Source organism: Bombus affinis, chromosome 4, assembly GCF_024516045.1.
Source record: "Bombus affinis isolate iyBomAffi1 chromosome 4, iyBomAffi1.2, whole genome shotgun sequence".
Taxonomy (NCBI): domain Eukaryota; kingdom Metazoa; phylum Arthropoda; class Insecta; order Hymenoptera; family Apidae; genus Bombus; species Bombus affinis.
Genome location: NC_066347.1, coordinates 5,195,601 through 5,221,233, shown reverse-complemented (window position 1 = coordinate 5,221,233; position 25,633 = coordinate 5,195,601). Strand labels below are relative to the sequence as shown.

The 25,633-nt window shown below is 37.4% G+C and overlaps 2 protein-coding genes across 3 annotated transcripts in view; one reads left to right on the top strand and one right to left on the bottom strand.

The window, feature by feature from the left end:
• LOC126915883 (uncharacterized) overlaps positions 1-25,633 on the bottom strand; it is a 244,432-nt gene that overhangs the window by 74,341 nt on the left and 144,458 nt on the right. The window lies entirely within an intron of this gene.
• On the top strand, positions 13,264-16,904 carry LOC126915895 (uncharacterized). Of its 2 annotated transcripts, none has more exons than XM_050721031.1 (4): positions 13,264-13,647; positions 15,028-15,250; positions 15,979-16,129; positions 16,527-16,904. In XM_050721031.1, the coding sequence occupies exons 1-4, from the start codon at positions 13,381-13,383 to the stop codon at positions 16,777-16,779; spliced, it is 894 nt and encodes a 297-aa protein (XP_050576988.1). In that variant the 5' UTR covers positions 13,264-13,380; the 3' UTR covers positions 16,780-16,904. The 2 variants fall into 2 exon arrangements, with proteins under 2 accessions (XP_050576988.1, XP_050576989.1); XM_050721032.1 differs by having other exon boundaries at positions 13,265-13,647; positions 15,979-16,237; positions 16,527-16,657.

The following is a 25,633-nucleotide window of genomic DNA, read 5'->3' as shown; positions in this document are numbered from 1 at the left end:
CCCTAGGGCTCCAGTTCTTTCCACGTTCTCCACCTCCTCCCCACTCCTCTCCCTTTTTTCCCTTCGCGACACTCGGCTGCCTGTCGTTTCGCTGTCTTCTTCGCTGTCGCGGCCAACAGAGACTCACCGACGTTCATTCTCTTTCTGATAGCGTCTATAGTCGCCAGAGACAACCGAACGAACCGTACAATAAGCTTCCGGTTTATTAAAATCCGTCCCCTACTCGCAACTCCTGCCAGCCGTTCGTCCCGATCAGCTGTGAACCAGTCGGATATTCGCGTGCTCGACAGCGGCCTTTCAGGACGCGCCAACCGCGATCAGTGGACGACGAGGAAAGGCTCGCACAACACGGAACTCAATGCAAAATCGTGGACGAAGTTTGGAATATTTCGAGAGGGACTTTAGGTAATGGTGGAGCGTTCTCGATTGTGGAGTTGGTGATTGACAGTTGATTTTAACTATGGAGTCTACACATCAGAGTATTTGCCTTGTATATGAAGAAAGAGAGAAAAAAAGGAAGATATGTTTCACATCCTTAGCGTCAAATTTTCATAGGAATATGAACAGTAGTAAATCATTAGAAGTTCAATTGATCAGTTAGTGAATATTATAATACATACATCAGCGTGCAACTATTTCTTGTAGCCGTTGTATATTGACAATTTGCGATGTAAATCGAATAAGAAATAAAAAATTTCGGTTTAGACGACAATACTTTTGGTCTGAAATGTGTTCCATTCCATTCATCACGTTACATTACATTTTCTCGAATAAAAATATTATATTCATCCTCCATCGAATACATATCTAAATAACCTTTCTGACGAATCCATTAAAGGGACCAAAACTGGTAATCACCCCACTCATTTCCCTCTTTATCCTCCTCCATCTTCACTCTTTCATACAGCTTTTTACACGAACTCGTTCACCGTCTATCCTCTATCCCCAACGTAAGCGCGTAAGGTATTAACGATAAACCTGTCCTTTCTCCGGTACACGCGAGCGAACAGCAAAAATCCGCGAGAAAGGACAAGCTCTCTTACCTTCGTCGCCCTTCTCGGTCACGACAGACCTCGCAACGCTAAATCGTCCATTAACGCGCACTGAACCCTTGAAAATATCCTTCGGCGAAGAAACAAAGAGCCTAGGGGACAAGAGAGGGGGGTAATAGGGGTGAGAAAGAGAAGGAAGAGAGGGAAGGAGCCGGAAAAAAGGAGGGTAGCCCGCGATCCGACTACCGGCAAGATATTACGTAAGGGTGGGTCTTGCGAGGGCTGGAAACGCAGTACCTTTGTCGCCACTTAAAAGGGTCGTTCCCCAAACGTCGCCGACTTCTGCGAAGTCGTGCGAGACGCAGGTGGCCCGCTCGCGTTATCGTTCGTTCGCAGTTCGTCGAACACGCTTTCAACCCTTCTCTCTTTCTCGACGTGCCGTGTGGAATCTGCTTTAGGCGGAAACACGCAAAATTGGGCCCAAGGAAGCCAAACGTCGTTAATAACTCGCGGTACATTTAATGCCGGTTCCGACGAGTAATGTTACGTGACGCAGGAGATGATGAAAAGGGTGCCGCGCGATTGCTAATTACCGACAACTAAGAGAGAAAGAGAGAGAGAGAGATGGTAGGGATTCAAGAATCGTCTGGTCGAACGTTGCTGCCGGTTTTGCACCAGATTATGAATGGCCCAATGAGAGAGTAAAGGGAACAAATGTACGGGGAATTTGAATTGGGACGGTGTTTAATGGAGGAGTTGCGACCAGAGTGGAGGAAATGGTGCAGTGTAACGTGATTAGATTGATGGGTTAAATATATGATGGACAGAAGAGGGTAATATAGCAATATGGTCTGTTTGTACGAGGGAAAGGATATAAGCTCATGGAAGTATTCATTCGGACATTTGTAAACAGCATTTACAAATTTTATGAATATTACCTCTCTCATTTCTCTTGGAATCTAAATATTGCGATATTATTTGCATATACCGATAGTCACAAAATCATACACATATGCAATATAAATTTATGCTTCTCGTTCCTCTACAATGTGATTCTTATTTACTTAATGATCAGAAAATTGTAATTGAAATAACCCAAAACCTAAACAGACTAATCTCCTCATCTGTTAATCATCCCTCACGTAGAAGAAATTATTCGAAATGAATGCACTTATACAAGGAAAGATACTAACGTTATATAAAGAAATCCAACAAAAGAATAAAATAATAAAACATTGTTCACTGCCTTACAAATTAAGCATTTATAAATACCGGAGAATTCATTTTCGCGTCGGCCTGCAAGCGGAAGTATTCAAGAGGGCGAAATTAATCTCGTTATTCTGAAACAAACGAGATGCTCTCAGGCAAACGGGGGCGTCCATTTTTCCAAAGTAATTATACATTTCAGCCGCGAGATTATTACCAGGCAGAAACGGTGCCATGCATCAACCGACATTAGTCTTGAGTCACCGTCGACTTATTCGACGCCATTACCGTCATTGTACCCGTTTAGCCCGCGATTGATAGCGAAATGGAACCGCGGACGCGAACAATGCATCGCAATTTTGAACCGAGTTCTTCCACGTTCTCATCCTGCAACCAGATGAGAAGACATGGACAAGAGAGAGATGATAGAAAGAGTCGGGAAAGAGGGAAATCGATCCCCTCGAATGCCGGATGTACCGTAAATCCTGACGTTACATCATTAATGCGGCTGGCTCGTTAATTAATTCACCAACGTTGCGGCTCTCTCTACGTGGCAACGGAAGAGGGTGGTTAAAGAGCCTGGACGATTTGCTTGCCGTAGAAACACGCGTGTATTTACGTCGATACGATCTAATTACCAGAATGACACGTCCAGAATTCCACATTGGATTTACCGAAAAATCATTCGACATGCGCTGCCACTCGCAATACGTGCATCGAGGGGAGTTCGAAAGCAGCACGATTCAATTTTCGATACGTCTCACCGATACTTTCCTGTCCACATCGATTCCATGACTCGAGACTAGGCGAGACCTGGCAACTAACACCAAGCGCTCTAGAATTCAATCGAGGGAATAAAATAAACCTCCAGGCATTCGAGCTTCGCGGCTTTCGTCGAGTTGCTCGAGTTGCATTTTAGCGCGGTTACGTAACGTGCGTGTTTTCTTTAAAAAAATGGCAAGTTGAAGCAATTTATGATTCGTATGAGATGCTATGAAATTTAAGAGGATTTTTAATAAATGTTTTATATACAGAAGACGTGTGTCTATCTTTAACGAAATTTTAGCATCTGATTCAATGCCCCCAAACGTAATCGTGACTTAAACGTGAATTTCTATTATATAAATCATAGGTAGTGGAAAGAATCACTGAATTTCTGTTATATGAACCGTTTATCTCTAAATAAGTTGCTATAAACGGAAGTCTACTATATCCTGTATGTTAATAACGATGTGTTTTCAACCCTTTCAAAAGGATAGGGCTGACTATCGAAAGCGATAACAATTATTTTTAATAACGGGAGGATAAATATCAAAGGCAATTAAAAATTAAATGAACTTTGTTTCTCACAATTAAGCGATTCAAATATCTAACGATAATTCGTAACGTGAAGTCACGGAGTTATCGTAAGTCATAGGGTAGATCGTTGGGGAAATGCGCGAGAGAGATCAGAGATAGCACGCAAACCCGCGTTGTGTTATCCTAAAGATTAAGGAACAGCGTTCTTAGAAGATCAGGCCACAAAGGGGGAAAAATGAGAGTACCTTTTAGCGAGGGAACTTTGAGAAATTAATCAAACAAATAATTTAGACATCCTTTATATTTAATATCGTATTTAATACTTGTGATAAATATTTAAACAATACTAAAATAACATGATCAGATTATACTAACAAAATATTCTTTGTTTCTACGTATTTTATCATGAAACCTAATAAAACAGTAATTTTAAAAGTACATAAAGTCGAACATAATGTAATGTCACTTTTAATACTGTGTACATACATGTACCATTGCATAACGAAATAGATCGATTATGGCAAACAAATGGAGACATTATTTCTGAAGCTCGCACGCATAGGACCAAAAAATGTTCACAAATCCGTAGGGATTACGGTGATATTTTCTATCCAGTCTGCTGTACAGGACCAATTTGGGATCGGTAAGTATGACGAATGGTCGCGGCCAACGTGAAGTTCGAGGCTACGAAATTACGGGGCTTTCATAAGGATTACGTGCAAACGAGTGGTATTTTTAAAGCTCCGGATAGAGAAAATGTTCGAAGCAGCTGCAGGTGACGCGTCACCGTCTCCCCCATGGAAAGATCTTTCTCGCTTTCGTCGCATTTCATTTCATTTTAAAACCATAAATATCATTCTTATCGTTTATTTACTTTTATACCGCAAAATTGTTGTTAGAAAATTAGGAATTAACACCAAATCTCATGACACATTAAATTTATATTAATTACAAAAAATACGTGTACCTAAGATATTAGGAATTTGTAGATGCTCTTAATTGTTTACCAATTTCACATTCGAATCGAAACATTTTGTTTATAATGTACTTGCTAAATTTATATCGATCATTACACATGTATCTTCTTTTATTTCTCCGTTTTTGTTTCCAATTTCCTCATACTTAAACGATCATCCAACCGATAATTCCACGATTACATGTTTATGGAAAACACTGGTACAGTCGCCATCCCGCTACAGGAAACTGAACAAACACCCACAGTAGCCAACCACGAATCCACTAAACCATAACCAATCAAATTATAATGCAAAATATATTTGCCTCTTCGACCATAAACCTACATTCGCTTAATTCTTCACCACACATCGACAGAATCTACCAAATCGACCTCCATCCCCCGTTTCTCAAAATTAATCAACGTGTACGTCGATGCTAATGGACCCGCCAAACTCGTCCTCTTTTGACTCGTTAACTTCCATACACGCACGTCGCGGATACAGAGATCGCGTTATAACAACCAAGCGAGATGAGAAGAGAAGAGCGAGAGAACGGAGCGCATACGAGTCTCCCTGATGAAACGGAATCTCATCAAAATGGACGTGGATGCGTCGGGCATTGATTTCCACGTCCCCAGACTTCACTTGCTTCAGCTACGCTTGGCATCAAGCTTGTTACCGGGGCTTTTCCAGGATCGGCGCGTATCACGCTCGCATACGTGCATAATTAACGAGACGTGCCACGCGGCACGAACGAATTTTGACGTACAAATCCGCAGCGACACGGATCAGGCTAACGACGATACGCGCGTACCCTCCCAGCCCTGCAACTTTTCGAAACGCTACCGCAACATGAACTGCCTAACACCGGCACTGCGGCCAACCGCACTGCCATCGGTTTTCGACGGTTCCCTCTTTAACGGGAACCCTAGGTGACCGGCTCCTGGTCCTTCCTTCTACGTGTATACGCGTTGTTTCCATTCGATTACGAGCCCCTCCGACGCTTATCTACCCGCAGAATCCACCTACTCGCGTGGTTTAATCTCCACGCAGACTGCATATGCTGCAATAATTCTGCTTTCATGGATGAATGTTGCGTAGAATACGGGTTGGTAGATGTTGGATAGAACTTAGATACGCGTATGCATGTCTGTGTTATGTACCTGCAGGGCGTGTGACCTGAGTGATTTAGTTAGGAATAGTATATAACTGAAGATCGAAATAATGTCGATGATAGGGTATATGGCTAACTGATGAAGGAAGACTTGGGAATGCATGTGAAGATTTGGGATGAATGATGCCACATGAAAATTTGGGATGTACAAAGGTCACAAATCACATTTCCAATCTTTCTGTATTTGGTTCAATGTAACTAATACTAAATCGAAACTGTCGTTTCATTCGATCGAAAGAATAAAGTTCTAGTGCGAATATTTTTCTTGAGATAATCGATACCAAGAATGCGCTTGCTAAAGAGAAATTACTCGAAATTACAAGAAGTAACGTAAGAGGAACTGTAATTCTTATGAATAACATTACTTATCGTTGATTATTTCATACGATATTCAGATAGTCTTTCAATCATTGACGTTGATCATGTCCAAGCATAAAGACGACTATATCATAAGACTCGTTGCCAATGAATTTTTCACTGAATTATTATGAGCTAGCGAACGAGGCTGCTCGCAGATTAAACCGTGCAAAGCCGATTTCGATGAAAGGCACCTTCCTCTTATGCTAGTACGGCAGCCTGTTTTCGTAAAGGGGCGTAGAATACCCTGTGCCGTGAGTTTTATGGCGGTGGATAGGCGAGACCTCGAACGAGAGGGTACTAACCTTCACCGGATAATAATTGGAGTACGTAAATTACGCGTAAATCGTCGGATTCATAGAGATCGTAACGACGAAACGATGTTCTAATGAATATGGGAAATGGGTGGCTGAACTGTTTACACGGGACAGGTTACCGCTGCTTCAAGCGACAGACAGATACGCGTGAAAGCGAAATTTTAATAATGGGCGAAGGTTTTATGTGAGAACGAGTTCCGACTATGTTTCGAAGTGTGCTTTTCTTATGGAATTTTTAATGACTTTAATATTATTGTAATGTCTTATAAATTGTCAGAATCTATTGTTGTTTCTAATTATTTCTTAAACCTTTACCCTTGTGCTTTCAAATGTTAATTTTATGTAATTAAACAATAAATGACTAATGAGAAACATAGACGAAGAAGATTTACATACATTTTGCAGAAAGGATATAAAAAGAAAGTACTTGCAAAAAATGAGGTACTTCGAAAGAAATATGATTTAATGCAGTTACTTTTATACCGGGATATGATTTATGACGATAGCAATGGTAATGCGCAAGAATGATAATACAAGAAGTGGAAGAAAAAAGTGCACGTGCACGTTCCACATGCATATGTAAAGGCAATATTATTCTCGTTTAAGATGAAATATAAGATCCAAAAGATAGAATGTACATAAAGCTACACCTTTGTGAAGAAATCGAGTACACTTTACACACATCATATTTATAAAAATCCTAAGAATAAAACATCATACATTAAGGAAGAATTCGAAATTCTTTTCTTAATTCTAAAAACACCCTAACCAAGAAATTCAAGTGAAATTAAAAGAAATTAATATTTAGATGAAATTTTAAATAAGAAGTTTAAGAGAAGCTGAAAGAAATTAATAACCTGGCCCGAAAATCAACCGATGAAAAATAGATTATCCCGTTTCCCCTATTTGGGAGAATAAAGATGTCTGCATAATACCACCAGCTCGCTCTCCTCTAACCACTGTCAGGCAAGATAAAATACGCAACCGGCCAGCAAAATAAATCATTACAGGGGAGCTTGCGAGGCGCGATGACTTCGAACTTTACAAAGCAGCCTGGCCAGGATCCAACATTCATCTCGCTAAATTTATTTATCCGACAGGGCTATTTGTTACGTGTGGCGTGCCAATATCGGTTGCCTTGCAGGTTCATTAGTTCGAGATTCTCGACGAGTTCAGCCATCGACTTGGATGTTCGCGACGAAGAAACGACAGAGTCTGATCACCAGAAAGTTCCAGTTGAAAATGTAAATAGCGTATTGTCGAGAGTTCCCCTCGCGACCAAGCTATTGTCCACGCTGGAAGGAAGTAACGTGGTAGTCGAACCTGGGGAAAAGTTTAATCGTTCTACCATGACGTGACGTCAGAGATAAGGAAAACTGAAAATGGTAGTCTCCGCAAACGGTCGCTGTTTGTTTCGTGCATACAACTACGACAATTCAGTTGGATATGTATACATGTATAGGTATGTCGCTTTGTGTATCGTCGAATATTCAACTCTCATGATATTGCTTTTGCGTTTGACCTTTCTGTTTGAGAACGCTTTCTTCCCGTCTGTTGCCTCCGTGTTTATTGAAAAGTCATGTTATGAGAGGTACCTTAGTATAAGCCAAAAGGACAGTAAAAGGTATGTTTAAGTGTGTACGACTTTGTTTGAAGCTAGCCTTTGCAAGATATTATTGTTTGCAAATGTAAATCTCTATGGAGGACTTGGTTTAAATATGTGGAAGCGAGTGAGAGATGTAAAATAGAAAAAAATGTGTAGAAACAGCGGTTGTATTAATAGGAAAATACTTCATTGGATATCAGAGGATAATGGATAAGGAGAGCTAAAGAAATAATAGACAAATCTTGTCTGCATATTTTTTCAATTTACTTCAATTTTTATTTTATTTGTAATGAATTAGAAAGGATAGGAGAGAAATGGATGAAAATACGAACTTCAGGTACAATAAGGAAGAATTTAAGACAAAAGATAAGGAAGAAGTAATAGCGGAAACTTGATCGAAACAGAATTACAAACGACATGTATAAAGGTATAGCAAAGAGAACATGACCATTTAAAGCTTCCAGAAGAAAATACGAAAAGGAAAGAAAACACGTATATAAGAGGCACGTTACATGTGGTAGAGCAATGAAAAAAAAAGAAATTTTCCTATCATTTGAACTCTTACTCCAATATTTTCCATTCGCAATTAAATCAAGACTTCTCAACTTTACGTTTTCAAACATTTTTCAACCTACATCATTCTTCACCCAACCTCTTCACGTAACTCCAATTCCCTATTAAACAAACTCTTTGCTTGTTCCGACTTTCAGAAAATTCTCGTCAAAATTTCAAATTCTTCAACGAACCCTCTGGAAATTAACTGCCCAAGATTAAGACCAAGTTAGATATAACAAAGTTTAAGGAATAAAATCTGCAAGAGCGCCCAGGTCTCCTTTTAGTCGACTGCTCCATCTAACTCGTTAGTATCGAAAAGTCAGGGTATGAGGATCTAGTAGATACGTACCGATCAAACTCTACCCCTGGATTCGCGTCCCTACGGGTATGTCCTGCGGGTTTGCGGCGCCGTGGCAAGGATAATCGCATGCTGGGCGATAACGACGTTATCGACCCGGCGATTCGAAAGCCACGACACAGGGTCGACGGTAACAATTAAGCGGTCCGATCAGCCGATCTTCGCGGATACTGGCCAGGGTTGCTCGGGTTCTCTAAGCGCGAGAACCGTCGCAAAACGGATCGTAACGGGTCCGCGAATATCCCGTAGACGGTGTACGGGCCAATGTCGGCTTCGTTTCGTACCTACGGACACTTAATTAATTCAGTTTGCGCCGGACTACCCGTTTGTAATGCAGGATAGGGGCGCCTAAGAACCCCGAGGCAGTAATTGATTCAAATGCTTCGAGGGTATTACGGTTGCGGAAGACGGTGTGCCTGGATCTCAATATCGCCAGTTTGTCGACCGAAACCACCACCGTGTTAAGTGTGACTATCTTGTAACCTATGCGTTCTGTTTATGCTTTGGCGTGATTCAGATTCCATATGAATTATGAACGTTCCGATGATTATATCAAAGTAATCAAATATATATATGAAAAGTGTGATAGGTGGTAGTATCTTTTTTTGGTAGAGGAAAGTAATTTGAAAATTCAAAATAATGTCGACCAGTCTCATTTAAATAAAATTCTCTTTCTATTTGAGGCTAGGATTAAACACGTTTCCCATAAATATTTCGAAAATAGTAATTATCTCTTAGGTTTACCATAACTTAGCTTTTTTCTTTTTATAAAACTCCATTTATTCTTATAATACATGTAATATCATCTATCTTCTCCTAATTTGATCGTACCAAAAAATTAATCAATATGCTTTTGCATTCCTGATCAATATCAATAAGCCAGAATTCGGACCATAATAACTGGTTCGAAGGGAGGCACGAGATATCGTCAAGATAGGAAATTCGCATCAGAAGGGTCGCTACAAAGGGTTGAATCGTAACGCGCGTCCTGTAATACCACATGATACATGAATTTAATTAAGCAATTATTCAGGACAGTCTGTCACATTAATCACCATTTACATCTTCTTCTTCTCTCTGATTTGTCTCATCCGTAATCTCTCCCAACGTTTCCCTTCGTCTTTCCACGACTTCATTGTACCGTAAAATTTCCACGACTACGCGAGGTATTCGTAAAAGTTCCGCACTTCAAACAACCCACCGACAACGCTCAGAGATGTTCATCCTAACAACGACTCTTTTCATCGTGGAATTCCTTTATACCCCGGCCAACGGGGTGGAAATGGTTTTGCAATTGTACGTAGTAGTTTCCATGTAGCTATTTTATTTATCTCGTTAATAGCTGTGTGATGAAAGAAATGCTGTGTTAGAAATTACCTTTTTTTTTTTTTAATTTCAATTTAAAAGATTAAAGATGAAGAAGACTCATGAAATTTAATAAATTTAATTTTCTGCAAGTTATTTATTTCTTTATTTACTGAGAATGGAAAACTTTGTTAAAAACGAGAAGCTCGTTCTGTATCTAATTTCCCAAGTACATTTTCCATCTTCTTATAACCTTATTCAATTGTGCTTCTCTAATTATTCGCAAAAGCGTAGAGATCTCTCACTTCTAAGTAATGTACGACATTCGTCAAATTTCATCATTCTCACACTCACTGCTGTTTCAATTCTCACAATTGCCTTGTCTCCACAACAACGAGTTACTCTGCTGAGCGTCATCAACATCTTTGTTCTAGCTTCCGTGACGCTTTCGTGAGAAAACGTAAAGAGAGGGAAAGGAAGGAGAAGAGAAAAGAGGGGAGGGATGGAAAAGGGTGATTCCAAGGGAAAGGCCGTGCTCAGTCCAAGAGAACTAATTTCATAGTTTTAAGGGCCACTGGAATTGAGCCGGTTCGGGTCATCGCTAATTGGGTGCTGTACTGGCTAGATTGCGGTCACCTTGTTAGAAACCTCGACGACTTCGCTGTGAAAATATATCTTCCTAGCGGAGAACGAATCTTCTCTTGTTTCAGCACGTGTATCACATTTCTGGCGTATGTATATTTGAAAAGAGACGTTTAAGTATCACGACATTTGATAAACCAACTCGCTATCAGGCAATGCTTGACTTGACCAAAGTTAATGTTCCAACGTGAACACATTGTTTCGATTCGATTCACGAGAAGGGACAATAGTACACTGACAACATTTATAGTTATATTCCTTTCTTTCTCTAGCTAAGATAGCTACGTAATTTGTAATAAAATGTAAATAAATTAAAACTGTAATAAAAGTATACAAAGCTACAGAAAGCGCTGGTAGAAATTTAGATTCAATATTTCCAACTTGAAAATTTAGAATCCCAAAAATGTTAAGTTTGAAACTCGAAATCTGAAGTTTGATATTATCAAAAATCATCTTAGGATTGAAGTGCCTTCAAATATAAAATTAGTTGGAATTTCACAGTACACAACATTCGTATAATACGATACCCGATAACAGTAGCCAATTTCATTTAGATTCTCCCAAAGAAACGTATTATATATATGTACAAATACCGATAAACTCACCGCGCCTATAAAGCTCTCATTTTACGAGCGCAGTCGCTCGTTCAGCAAACATTTCGGTTTCCCTTAATTTAAGACCGTTCGACGAATGAAAACAAATTGGCGAGAATAGGAAAACGTTTCCAGTTGATTGCTGGAAATATCCGGGAAGCCACGAAAGGGATTCCTGCGAGGTACAAAGAGCATGCGGCTAAGGGAATAACCAGGGGACTTCTGAAAACGGTGATCACGTTTTTTTAATTAAACCGAAAGTTAGACCCCCGTAGAGAGGAATCCCCCCGGACAATCGAGACGGCCGGTTTAATCACGACGTAATAATGACGGCAAATAAATTAAACTGGACCGTAACGCTGTCCGCTCGAACAGCCCCTCGAAGAAAGATCGCGTGCCGGAAACAAAAGACCGACAGAACGATTCAATAAACTTCGACGACACGGGGATTCCACGAACGCTGAGATTAAGTTTACCAGTATCTGAAGATTTGACGAGCATTCCAGTGAGAATCTCAAGTAATTCTTTATTTAGAAATTTGGCAGTTTCGCGATTTACTTTTCGAAATATCGTTTTCACGACTTTAATCATTTATTTTTAAATAACTGATTTCATTTATAATTTTTAAAATCACTGGGAAAATAGAAATTCTTGTGATTCAATCATTAAACCGCGAATTCAATGATTCAGAGATTGTACAAGGCGATTAATATTATAACCAAATATCAACAATCATTTTAACTGTCTATGATAAGCACGATATGAAAGTATTTAACATTAATAATTAAAAATAATTAATGGTTAAAAATATTTTTAACAATTACACAAGTCAAATGGTGAGATCGTGGGAATATCGTTAAATGATTTAATCTCTTCACTATCATTGTCAGAAATACCACAATAGTATCTACTATTAATCTTAGCCACATTTATATCTGTTTACGGTCTTCTGCCGAGTTAGATAAACACTTATCGAGACCGGATTGCCGATAACCCAACGTTCATAGTCGATGGTTGGGGTTTACCGCGTACCCCTCATAAATCCGCATTATCGTTGGTAAACAGTTATTCGAGCGGAAATAAATGTGGTTTGTGCATTTCTGTGTATACAATGAGACTGAAGATCTTGCAGAATCATCTCACAAACAGAGATTAAAGGCTTAACTTAAGTTTGAATGCTTGAATTATGAATATCGATTTCTTGCGAAAGTTATTGCTTTTATCCAACTAATCTGTCACTGAAATTACGCTAACTGACCTTCCAATTTATCTGATAAAATTCCACGCTTGAATAAAATTTAACTGTCTTGTCAAGTTGTGTTGAAGTGGAAGTCATTAATCTATAATTATAACAAGACTTTTTTATTGTACAAAACATATGTCTACTGTAAGTATGATCGAAATTTCCAATAATTATTACCATCGACAAAAATAATAATTCTTTTACAATTTATTTGTTGGACCCAAATGATCTTTCCATAATAACATTACCAGATAAAATATGAATTATTCAATGATAATGCACACATCCCGCTCCAGAGTCATAAAGTTTCAAATACATAGTACTATCAGCAGAAATAAATAATAATTTCTTTCCAGTTTATATTTTCGATTAAAGTGTTTTTTATAAACCATCACTAAATAAAATATTAATATATTCGATCATACTGCAAATATCCCATAGACAATTCACATCATCATCCTATGCAAACAACAAACCGTACCACGCTCAGAATCGTCCATCACCTCCATTTATACTTCCTGTACCTATACGCGCACACACTCGCCATTTCAATTGCATTCGCCGATTCCCCAACGCCCAGTTTCCAGCAGTGAATTAAATTCCATCAGTGCAAACAGCTCGATTTCGCGCCGCAATTCTCAAGAAGTCGCGCGGCCGAAACAGAGAGAAGACAAATCTGCTTTGCAGAGACACGTGTACATAAATAGGAGGGTCGGTAAACAGTTCGGTCACGGGTATTTAAGCACGAGCACGCGTTTACAGACTGCACGCCGATATATGTTTGTATGCGTTCAACGTCGACAAACCCCCCATGAGCAATACGTTGTAGATAACGAACTGAAATCCCGTCAGAATCCGCGTTTACGGTTTCAATATACTCGAAACAGTCCGTGTGGAGACATAGCCGCGTGTGAATCCCTTCGAGCCGAATTGAAAATGTTCCATGCTCGTGATATACTTCCGATGCTGATTTGCACGATGTGTTTGATATCCTATTGTGCGTCCTGCTCACCGGATATTGGACAGCCGCTGGACTTGAGTCAGGTAGTGCCGTGTTTGCATCGATTCGATGTTGATTTAAGTAGAAAATAATATGTTGTTGAGACGTTGAGGTGAACAGTGTGATAGAGAAGCCAGAGTGTTTTCGAATTGATATATCGTATAACGAAAAAAGAAGGTACAATGTGGAAAAATAGGTTGGAAGTGTGGAGCAACATGTTTCTATATGAAGCTTTATTTTCAAATAAATTGATGTTAAAAATTCGTTAAGTGTTGATTGTACTTTTTTATAATTAGAGTAATTTTTGTTGCATTTATCTAATTTACATCTACTTCGTTATTCATTCTTTAATATGTAACGTTAAAAGTTTAATGTATTCACCTGAAATAATAATGCAGACACCTTGTACTAACATGTAAAAGTATACGTGTTTGTCGATTTTCAATATCGATTTATTTGAAAATAAAGCTTATATCTGAAACTTGTATCTCATTGCTGTATATGAAAAAATATCATCCTCCATTTTCAACATACTTTTCCATGTAGGTTTACCTTCGTTCATGTTCCACCACAAATTTAAGGATACCTTGTACAATGAAATTATAAAATTGATAAAGCATTAACAATTCTTTAATGTTAATTACTGCAAGACAAAAAATTCACGTTTTATTCGTTTTATTGTTACAATTGAAAATAAAAATCGCAAGCAGATTTGTAGTTTGCATAAATAAAACAATATCTAATATTGCAATCATACGAGATTTATCAAGATTTTATATTTTATTCTCATCAAGATTTGGCTATTATTTTCACAATTCGTTCACACGCTCTAGAAATCTCCATTTAACGCAAGTAAAGGAAACCTGCACCAACATATCACAAACTGCTAATTATTAAACATCTGCACGATAAATATCAAAACCACAAACATAGTGACTTCTGCAATATCGATCGCATTGTATGATTATACGATCCTTCGATTATTTTAAATAACATGTTTGCGAACGTACATATAAACGAAACAGGCTCGTGTTCGCATAATCGTATCCATAAGACCCGTTCATTTGAAACTTGACAAATGATACCGAGTTATGTTTCGTATGATAACCATGAACACGACACATCTATGTCGACACCCGTAAATTCGGAAACGTTAGTTCAATGGATCGTGAGCTTGCACTCAATGCAGCCGATATTTGTCAATATTGGATCATTACGCATAATCGTACGCATTAATTTCCAGACCTGTATGCATATTGCATACGCACGAATCTAATTCGAATTTACGCGTGGCAAACGGATCCAAGATAAAATAAAATGTTCCTGTAAAAGAAATAGAAACACGGCCAAACGATAATTGTTGATAAACGAATTGTCAAGAGATTATAGGCTGAGAGAGAAAAAATGTGGAATTTCTATGTTAGTTTGCAGGAGAATGGTATTTCGCTGCTGGCACGCCGGTAAATGTAAGCCTAAGTAAATGCGGACGGTTCCTGGTCAGACAGACGTCGCCCAACACGTTTACGGTGAAATTTACTGCGCTCAGTTACAAGAACGATATTCCTACCGTTTTTAACATCGATGGAAATGTCAATGGGAATGATATCGTTGCAACTTGGCAGCTTCAAGGATCGAAAAAGAGATTAGGTAAATATTTTATTTAGTAATGGAATTATTCAGTATAAAATTTGTACGAATGGAATGGAAATGAAAAAATATTTGATGAAAGAAAAAACAAAATCCTTCCAGTCCTCAAAATACACTATTATGATTTTATAAAATTTCAATGAAAGATTATAAAATATTCGTAAACTTTCTATAACTTTTCATGCTAATTAGTCGTGACAATTCTAATGTTAAGCATTATCCGATGAAAGATAAAATAATCGATTATAAATTTTCCAACTTTTTATAATTCTAATGATAAGCTTCCTCTTTGATGAAAAGTAAATAAATTAATTCTAAATGCTCCGACTTTAAAATGTTAAAGAACCCTGAAGTTTAAAATAACCGTACCTTGATCTTTCGCGAGCTTACTCAAAGTGTTCTATACTCGAGCAAACGAGTGGGATAAACTTTAAAGAAAATATTTTCCATAAAGACAGCCTAGACCTCTGCGAACCTTGACACGTGAATCGATAAAACTAATATTTTCAATGGCGTGTTATCGGAATGTCGTCGCTAAACAAGTTGGTAGGCGTTCGATCTGTTAATAGCTTCATAACCCATAACACTAACCTGTTTGATCCTTTATATTCTTTTTTTTTTCCTTTTTGTCTCGGAGAAGAAAGCAAATAACTTTACTCTCTGTTTATGGTTCGATAATCAGGCTGGCGTTAAATTTGTTAAAAATTTTCAAAATTTTCTATTCCCAGGGCCTTTTCGTCACGTAATAGCCTTCGTAAAATACGATACGGTTCTTGGGATGCTGGTCTGTTACGAGTCGACGCATCACCAGGGATACAAGTTCGTCATGATTTGGTCCCGGGAGAGAAGCCTGCCTTTGCCGATCTTGAAGGAACTCAGGTCCAAAATGGGAGCATACATTAATCAAGACAGAATTCGGATGGTAGATCACGGAGACTGTTAAACAAACCGTAAATTTGCACGCAACACTGCGTCTCAATAAACTTAGTGCGTTGATAATTTAATTTTCTTACTAATCGACTGATATTTCGTGCAAGGGATTGGACTATCTTCACGTTGATAGCATTAAGAAGTCAATTGTAATGACATCCAAGGTCAACCGAAATTAACAAAAGACATTCGATCGTGTGTAAACCAATAGTACGAATAATAGAATAATTCTTGTTACTATACTACTAGAGATACTTGTTTATAAGAATCGAATCGTATAGAATAGCAACTAATACAAATAAGAATAATAATTTTAGATTTGTAATTGCACGATATAAATTTACAGACAGCACTCCCGGAGAATGAATGATTCAAGAAGGGTGACGCAGAATTTACTCGTTGAGCTCATGAAATATTCGGGTAACAACCAACTGAGCCAAGAGTATCAACACCTGCGGTCGAAATGGTATCTTGAAATACTTGGCTATACCATTGCGGCTGGAGTTTCAGCCATGACGCGAATCACCAATAAAACTGTCATAAACGATGTATTCCGTTGGGAAATAAGATACTGCGTTGAATATTTCGTAATCGAATAACGATATAGCGCACGTCATATAAATTCTAGAATATAAACAGATTAAATAAAAAAAAAAATTTTTTTTAATTAGAGGAAAATAATATTCCGAACTTTTTACTATTAATAAATTCATATAGAATTTTAGAGGTAACGTTTAAAAATTATACTATATTTCCCTATTATGTACAAACTGTAATCTATGACTTTTTTATTCGAACAGTAACATCATTAGTGTCCAATAACAACATATAAATCGACGGCAAATAATCTTCTGTTGGAAGAAATTATTATCTAAATTAGTCATATTAACCTCATTTATATTTACATCTTCTCATATTTCTTATACATTCTGTAACGAATCACTCGTTTCCCCTGCTGCTTTAAACAAATATTTCAAGGGGGTGTTCCCTCAATTTACAAACATTTCATAAAAAGAAAAAACCTATTAATCATCAAAAATTCACTCTAAAATAATTAACAAAGTTTTTCGAACCCGTAAACGGAAGGAATAGACAAATAACATCCTGCAATTTACACGAACGATAGAGCTACGCATTTGCACGGTAACTTTGAAATATACCGCCGTGTTACGTGCATTTTGGTCAGTCCGTTAATTGAACATGATTAGAACTATCGCTGGAACTACCGTTCGCTGTAGCCACGAAAATGGGCATGGAAACATGGTGTAAAATATCGAACGCTTGGAATGCGCTAGTAAACTCGAAGATCGAGTATTTCGCTATGTTTAATACTACAGCCCGCGAACAGCTCGAATTGTTCAACTATTTTCCAACTTTCCCTCTCTACCTCAGTCCCTGTTCTCTTCTATTCCGCTTCTCTCTGTCCCTCTTTGATGCCATTTCAAAGCGACCTGCAGATTTTCAGCACAAAACCCGGCTATAAATCCCGCGTATCACAATGACCGTGTCCGTAATAAATATTGCAGGCCAAACACCTAATGGGGAACGCCATTTCGGCGCGGACTTCGATGATATTGTTTATGGAGACTACGTACGGGAACGCGATATAATGGAAATTCCGGCGTCCGGCCGACTATTTATGGGACACCGTCATGTGCTACCCATTGCCGTATAACGACGAGTCCCTACTGCTTTCTCATGGTATATAGGCCACGTGACCATCCCACAGGGACAACTACTGCACGCTCTTCTCTCTTCCCTTTCTGCTTTCTGTTTCTTCCTCTCTTGCTTTATACCGTTTTTTTCCTGCCTTTTGATGTCACCCTTGGTTTCGTAAAATGATTATGAATGAGTGTGGCTTCGACTGTTTGATGCGTATTTCTGATAAACTAGTTTTGCATTTGCGTAATTAGTATTTAGATGGGATATTCTAAACACGTTCTGTATATTATAGACATGTGTAGCGTAATCAAGGGTTTTTAAAGTAAGGTCGAGTATAATATTCGAGGTAGATCCTACTTGATGAGTTATTGCTAGTTTCATTACTGTAGCCAAGCTGTGAACGTTTGTGCAAATTGTTGCATGGAAATGGAACCTAAGTAGAGATTTGTTTCATTCTTTAAATATTATATTGGATATTTTTCATATTCTTGCGGAATATACGTATTCTGAGCGCCCTTTCATATTTAAATTTCTCAAAAATATACAAATATCTTTTCCAGCGAATAGTAATATCTATGTATAAGGTTTCTTTTAAATTCAGGCAATATTTTGCTATTACAACTTCCAAGAATTATTTGACGACTGATTCCTTTGGAGATTAATTTGGAGATTCGTGTAATTGTAAAACCAATTCAGAAGACCACACGGTATCGGAATATGAACAAACATATTCAGAAACAAAGTTCAACCAGTTTCAACCATATTAAACTCAACACGTTTCTTTAGACAAAGCAACAGTTTCTTGCCCCGTTTGCAATTAAGTCGATTCTGAAGCTTGTATGTAAATTATTCGATGTGACGTCATTGAATCATGCACTATACTATTAATGGTATGTTACCCCATATGGTGTAGATAACCGCATTTATATACGCTATAGAGATATATGTATATATAGGCCACGTGACCGCACCACAGGGACACCCATTAAACCGACCCCACGGATCATGATGTCCCATGAACATCACTTGAGGGATTCCAGATTGTCTCGTGCACAAAAGAGACACAGGTGACGGCGATCGGGGTTTTTAAGGAGCGTTACTGTCCTTTAACTGTTTGGATATATTGTTAAATTATTCACTATCTCGATTAATTTTATCAATTAATTTTACACGAATCTCCAAATTCGTTGTAATAGCAAAATATTGCCTGAATTTAAAAGAAACCTTATACATAGATATTACTATTCGCTGGAAAAGATATTTGTATTGTTTTTGAGAAAAAGTATCATTTAAATGAATTAGCAGACATATCGTTTTTAATTTAAAACAACAGCATTATTTTCAGAGAAAAATGCTTTTATAAAAACACAAAAGAAAGAAAATTATTCTTTTATAATTCTCCTAATTTTAATTATAAAACTTGATAACACGGAGTGTGTTATAATTTTATTGAAGCTTCACACGTTCACTTCCATATTTAACAGTGAAACAAACGACAAAGGATGACTAAACGTGTCGAGGTCAGGTCGAAACACGCCAAAAACATTTTCCACTTGGTCGCAATGTTATTTCCAAGAGTCATAAACAGCGCAAAAGCTTTTTCGCGCACTTAAAAGAACTTCATTCACTTTGTTACCACTGTATAAGATGACCGAGTACCTCGATTTAATAATAATATTTATCATTTCAGTTATTACTACAGAGAATACAAATTTAGCTTTTGTAATCTGTTCTTTGTTTTCTTCAATTAACTAATTAGCATTTATTAGTTTTCATGAGGACTTATTAATTCGTATTAGTCCTGACCTTAAAAATCATTGATGAAACTATGGTGATTCTAAGTAGATCTGGTATCGTCAAAAATAAGCAAGATAATATAAACATTTCTGACAATCTGAAATCTGACAATCTTTTGCTTGAAATATTTTGGGAAGAGAAGGAGAGAGAATAAAATTTGTTCATTTGGTTCAGACTTCATTTGAGAAAAAATCAAACGTAAAAATTCTTCGAGCACAATGCGCTTGTTAACTAACTTCCAAGTGAACTCGTCAACTGTGACAATCAACGGGTTATCGACTACAATTTCAAACTTGATATTTTCCAAACCGAGGTGTGAAATAAAAAAAAAAACGTCTAGAATACTTTTTAATTGATTCTACTACTCTCTGAGATATCATTCTGAGTCGTAGAACATTACAGAAAATTAATAAACATATCTGGTTACGATACACGTTAAATATCTACATTACAAATTTCCACCAATGTCATGTAAAATTGCTTTCACAAGATACACGATACGTACGGAACGATACAAAGGCATTTAATTATAAATCGTTTCTCGAATGTCAAAGGTAGCCTACCTGAACGTGCCACAAATACTTGCGCTCCGTACACGAGATAAATTGGACTTCCTGTGAGGATATTGGGATATCGGGTAATTAAATTTTACACGTTGTAACATAAAGCATGCCCGTGTCGTTTCCCCACGAATGCATCGAATATTACGTAAAAGATATCGGTGTTTTTTTCAATGTAATTTTAATTACATTATCGTTCTTTCATCGACGACGTTCGACGTCTATCTTGGATCGAAAAACCATAGATAAAACGAATGAAAAGAATGTCTGGGCAGAGGCGGAGGTTACATTAATTTGCAAGAGAGCACCGAATTTTCTCGAGCGTTCTTTCTTTCAAAGACAGCCACCCTCTTTAGCGTACGCCGATAATCTTGTCAAAGAAAGGAGACTCTCGAATACAACAGATTTATACCGTATACATGCTTCGTCTTGTACATGATACATAAGGTTATATGTACCATTTACCAGCCCTTCGAAGGGCTCCATGAGTCGGCGATGCTCGAATCTTGGAAGGCTTTCGCGGATTAGCGACCAATTGCCGTTTTCTCCTCTTATTTCCGAGAAAGGTCCAGATTAATTCTCCCCAAGCTTGCTCGGGAATTGGCGTAGATGATATTAAGCTATTTTTACTTTTCGTGTCTGGTTAAATAAAGATAGTGCGACGTACAGAAATTTTCTTTTATAGTGATACTATCATAGTTGAGAAATTAGTATGATATTCACTAGAGATTAGTGGTTATGGTATTTAGTAGCCAGAAATATTAATAGAATATTCAATTGTTAATGCCGAAGTATTGTTTTGAATTCGAACAAGAAACCGCAATTTCCAACGTTTAATTTGCTATTTTGTTTCCTTCTCGTTGCAATTAAAATATACATGTCTCGTACAGAAGCCAATAGCAGTTACATTTTCGATTTATTTTTGCGTACAGAATGCTGGATCGTATCACCTATTTCGTAACACTCTACATATGTATATGAATATGCTCCTCTAAATATTAGAGTCACAGACATCACAAAATGTTAGTAAATTCATTTTAACACATTGAGGAAGACGCAAATTCACGTCTTACATACTTCGTGCGGTATCTTATAAAAATGTTAACTACTATTTAAAAAAGTAGTAAAAAAAAAAGGCAATGGATGCTACAAACAAAATGTTATGAATTTAATTTTACATTGCATACTTGAATAATATAAAATCGATATCAATATATTCGATATAATATTGGTCGCTCGGGAAGTTCGTTCCGATTTTTAAGGAATTTAATAAAATAATAAATCTTGCTTAATAGTTCTGCTTCGGGGAAATTGTCTTCAAGCATATCACGCTAAAAAAACGTTACTAAATGTGTTAGTTACTAAACGTTACTAAACGCTAAAAAAATGTTACTAAATATTTACTTTAAATGTGCTTATTGATTTTTAACAAAATATTACACTCGTTAAATGCTGTTCGGAAAGTTCCTTCCAATTTTTAACTCTCTGGTCGACATAAAAAATCATATTGAAAAGTTCTTCGCCGAAAAACCTGAGAGATTCTGCAACGATGGAATATTCAAATTGCATGAATGACGATGAAAGATTATGGAACAAAATGGCACCTATATAATTCGAGAAATGTATATCGAATCGAAATGCAAATCGGATCGAACTTTCCGAGCGATCTTTTGAATCTTTTCAATCGCTTCAAAAATACACGGGAATTCAGGCATATGCTTGTCGGAGCATACCGTCCGCAATGTATTAACCGTGTTTTCACATTAAAGATTTTCCCAATATAAGCTAACCAATTCCATTAAATTTAATCGAATCCTAAATCATACGCTCTCGTACTAAAATTAAAATATTGTTGGAAAATGGAGTCAATCAATTTGTATTCTAAGCGAATATATTATTAATGGCATTAACCGTGATACCTTAAATTAAATATTAAATAAAAACTAACAAACTCGTGCACTTGGATAATATCCTCTATAGGTCCAATTACCGTGTTCGCTCAATAAGATTCTACACGACTTTTAAGAACGATAGGGCCAATTTAGCTGGATTTTTTCGCTAAGTCTCTAAGCTTGTATGCCGAACATCATTAACGTCGTGATTTTAGGATTCTATTTTCACGATCGAAGGGTGATATAGAAGCGTGTACAGCGAAGATAAGGGTGTGCCCACCAATGACGAAATATCGTTTACTGCAGTTCTCTCCATCGCGTCCCTTGCCCGACTTCCCATGGGATTACAGTCCCCTAAGCTACATTTACATATACAGCCAGAGTGCTACTCCAACTACCAGTCGGTAAAAGGAAAGAATTCAATAAAAGGCGGGCGTCGGCCAGTTGTTTCAAGCTTCTAAACTCAACTGTCTAAGATCATGGAACTTGGGCCAAGATCGTGGGAGAAACTTAAACTTGCACATTTTGGAACAAGCTCCTTTGAAACAGAGTCTTTGATTATTTCTTTTTTTCTTATTTCTCCTTTTCATTTTCACCTGATTAAGGTATTAGTGTCTCTGAATCTTAAATTTCAATGAATAATAGACATTTACTTAATTATTCAGTTATTTATACGTTAGTGCTTATTAGATTAATATCATTAAATTAATTATTATTTGATTAGTAAAGTTGTAAAAAATACGAAAATAATGATTTGACAATGACGAACATATTTTTAACAGAAAATTTGTTGGAAATTTGGGAATTTCATCTGTACGCGTGTACAGATTAAATTTTAATCTCTAATTACGTTAGACATAATACAATTTAAGTTCACAGTACCGTATTCGATGGCTTGGCCGGGTCTCTCTCCTACCACACTGTGAAAAGGTTAAGCGTGTTTTTTATTTTTGTTATACTTCCTCGTCTAGTTACTGTAAACTTAAATTAAGTCATGTAGAATTCAATGTAAAGTTCAGCCACTCTTTGTTAATTTACAAACATTCATTTCTAATCCTATACAATCACAAAAATTATTATGTAAAGAAGACTATGAATGCCTATCGTAACTGTCATGTTAGTAGAAACACGAGCGACTAATAGGAAGAAGCGTTCGTCGCGTTGGATCGAAGGCCGTTCATTTCACTAGCGACAGTTTTCTGATTAAAATTTCGTTCCCCTTCTCATTTTTCTCAAATAATGTACGGTTATCGACTGGTGGCAGACGAACGGAGCGACACCAAAAGAAAACAATAAAAATCCATCGAGCGGGGCTCACAGATGATACGTCGATACCTCGAAACCGTATTAGGTTCTGTCAGAGACCAATTTTAGTTCGTCAGGACGGCCGGTTGATTTTAATTTGACTGTCAAAGCTTCCCAGCTCGAACATCTTCCCTTCCGCTTGACAAACGAGAAAATAGAACAACTGTCTTATTGCAAGTGGGACGAAGAAATCGTAAAACTTGTTCGTTATGGAGCACACGAAATTTCAACGTGTGTAAACTTTAGTCGTGAATGTAGCACACGAAAACAATGGAAGAGTAACATTTATGTCACTTGACCTCATTCTTTTATCGCAGCTGTGATTAGAATTTTACAAAAAGATGTGGAAAGAAATGGTGCATTAAAAGCAACCACGAAATATAATCGATATATAAATGAATTATCAGTAAAGTTATACGATTAGATGAGATGTAGTATTTTGCAAATTTGTATTTTTATGAATATATCATAGCTACAGAAATAGAACCTAAATAGATAAGACGTTGTTTTATATTCTAAATACTATAAAGAGTATTATAATTGTGGGTGTTGTATATTTTTCTTTGTGTGTGTGTGTGTGTGTGTGTGTGTGTGTGTGTATAAAATTGTACCAAAAATCATTGAAATATCGTAAATAACGTAAATGAAACGAAAATTCAATCTTGATGCTACCTATGGTATCAAAACATCGTATACACAGGCAAGCTTAAAAGCATCGAATCTTCGTTCAAGTTAAAAGCCATCGAAGGAATAATTTAAGCGAGTGAGGGATTATTCTTGGAAGGTACATCGTTGCTCTCCCAAATCTGTAGGATCATAACAAATGGCTGGAAGCACCCTAATGGAAATAAAGAAGGAGAAGGTGTCGGTGTTGGTGCCCAAGCAACGATTCGTGGTGAAAAAAAGAGGAGAAAACAAGCAGGTATAAAAAGAAAGATCGAGAAACAGTGAATACAAGATAAAGGAGGAAAACGAAATAACAAATGAGAAAATAGGAAAAATAAAACTGAACCCGAAAAGGGGAAAAGGTGGAATAAGTAAACGAGGGATAGTGCGAAGAAAAATAGCGTTAAGAGGGTGCCAATACGTATACTACAGTACTACTACCGAAAACTTGCCCTAAATAAATATCCCTTACTTTTTTCTCTGATACATCTTATCTGTGACAAATGGCAGGTTTAGAGTGCACGTTAGAAGTTAATGGGAAACAATTTTGGTTCGCGTGTCGACGAATTACCGATTGCATTATACTGAAGATCACATGAGGAAAATATAATGAGTCATATTTTTCATATTTCACAGATGAATAGTTTTAAAATTGAATATGTCGTCAATCAATTTTACATTATCAATTTTTCTCCTTTTTGTTTGATTTTAATATTAGATATATGTGTATCTTTAAAGAGTGCTTTACGAATATTCACTTGTTCCAAAACTCCTATAATCGTGAAAGTGAAAAAAATCGTGTAACTCAATTCCACGGAAGATTCGAATAAATCAGTTACATTAGACGAAAACACGATATAATTATATAGAATCACGTACAACAGTTTTGTAAATTGTATAGGAATACAATTAACAATCTGGTCACATAAAAATCGACCTTCGATTCTCCACATATCTACGGAACATCCACTTTCGCTTAGATACGTTTTGTCACATTCAACAGCCTGCCTACCAATCGTACGCCTACACCAGATAATCTTGACGTCTCGCGAACGCTTTCTAAACTACAACATATATACTGCAGCGACATATTTATGCACAATCCAGTGAAACAACTCCGAACCACCGTATCACTCGAATAATCCACCAGCAGCTTATCGGCTCAACGTTAGCCTCCGCGTGTTTTAAAGCACCGAACGTTACCTGCCACCATCGTGTGTCTGCAGAAACATAGACGTGAGTAAAGCGTTCGCTTAAGCTTAACTTATCAGTCGCGGCACGCAAGCATTCGTGACCGTGCCTCATGCAAATTCGTCCGTGTACAGCGACGCCCATCGGCAAAGAAAAAAAGAAGGGAAAAAGAAAAGAAAGACGAAAAATGGCCTATCGTTCGGATAAAGCTACCCTCGGAATCGAAACCTGCTCTTTTCTCTCCTTTTTTTTGGGGAGGAAGGGAGGGGTTGTATGGGGACGAGATCGCGCTAAGCCGCGAAATAAAATCCATCTCACGAGCGAGCTCGTGTTCTCTTAGGGGGACTCTTCAAACGGAAGAACGTAAGAAGATTCTATCT

What these genes read in the sequence shown, in the direction of transcription:
- LOC126915895 (XM_050721031.1), top strand. Translation starts at nt 13,381, where the DNA reads ATGTTTGTATGCGTTCAACGTCGACAAACCCCCCATGAGCAATACGTT. An exon ending in AGCCGCTGGACTTGAGTCAG is followed by an intron (nt 13,648 to 15,027) that starts GTAGTGCCGTGT and finishes TTTCTATGTTAG; the next exon opens with TTTGCAGGAGAATGGTATTT. An exon ending in AGGATCGAAAAAGAGATTAG is followed by an intron (nt 15,251 to 15,978) that starts GTAAATATTTTA and finishes TTCTATTCCCAG; the next exon opens with GGCCTTTTCGTCACGTAATA.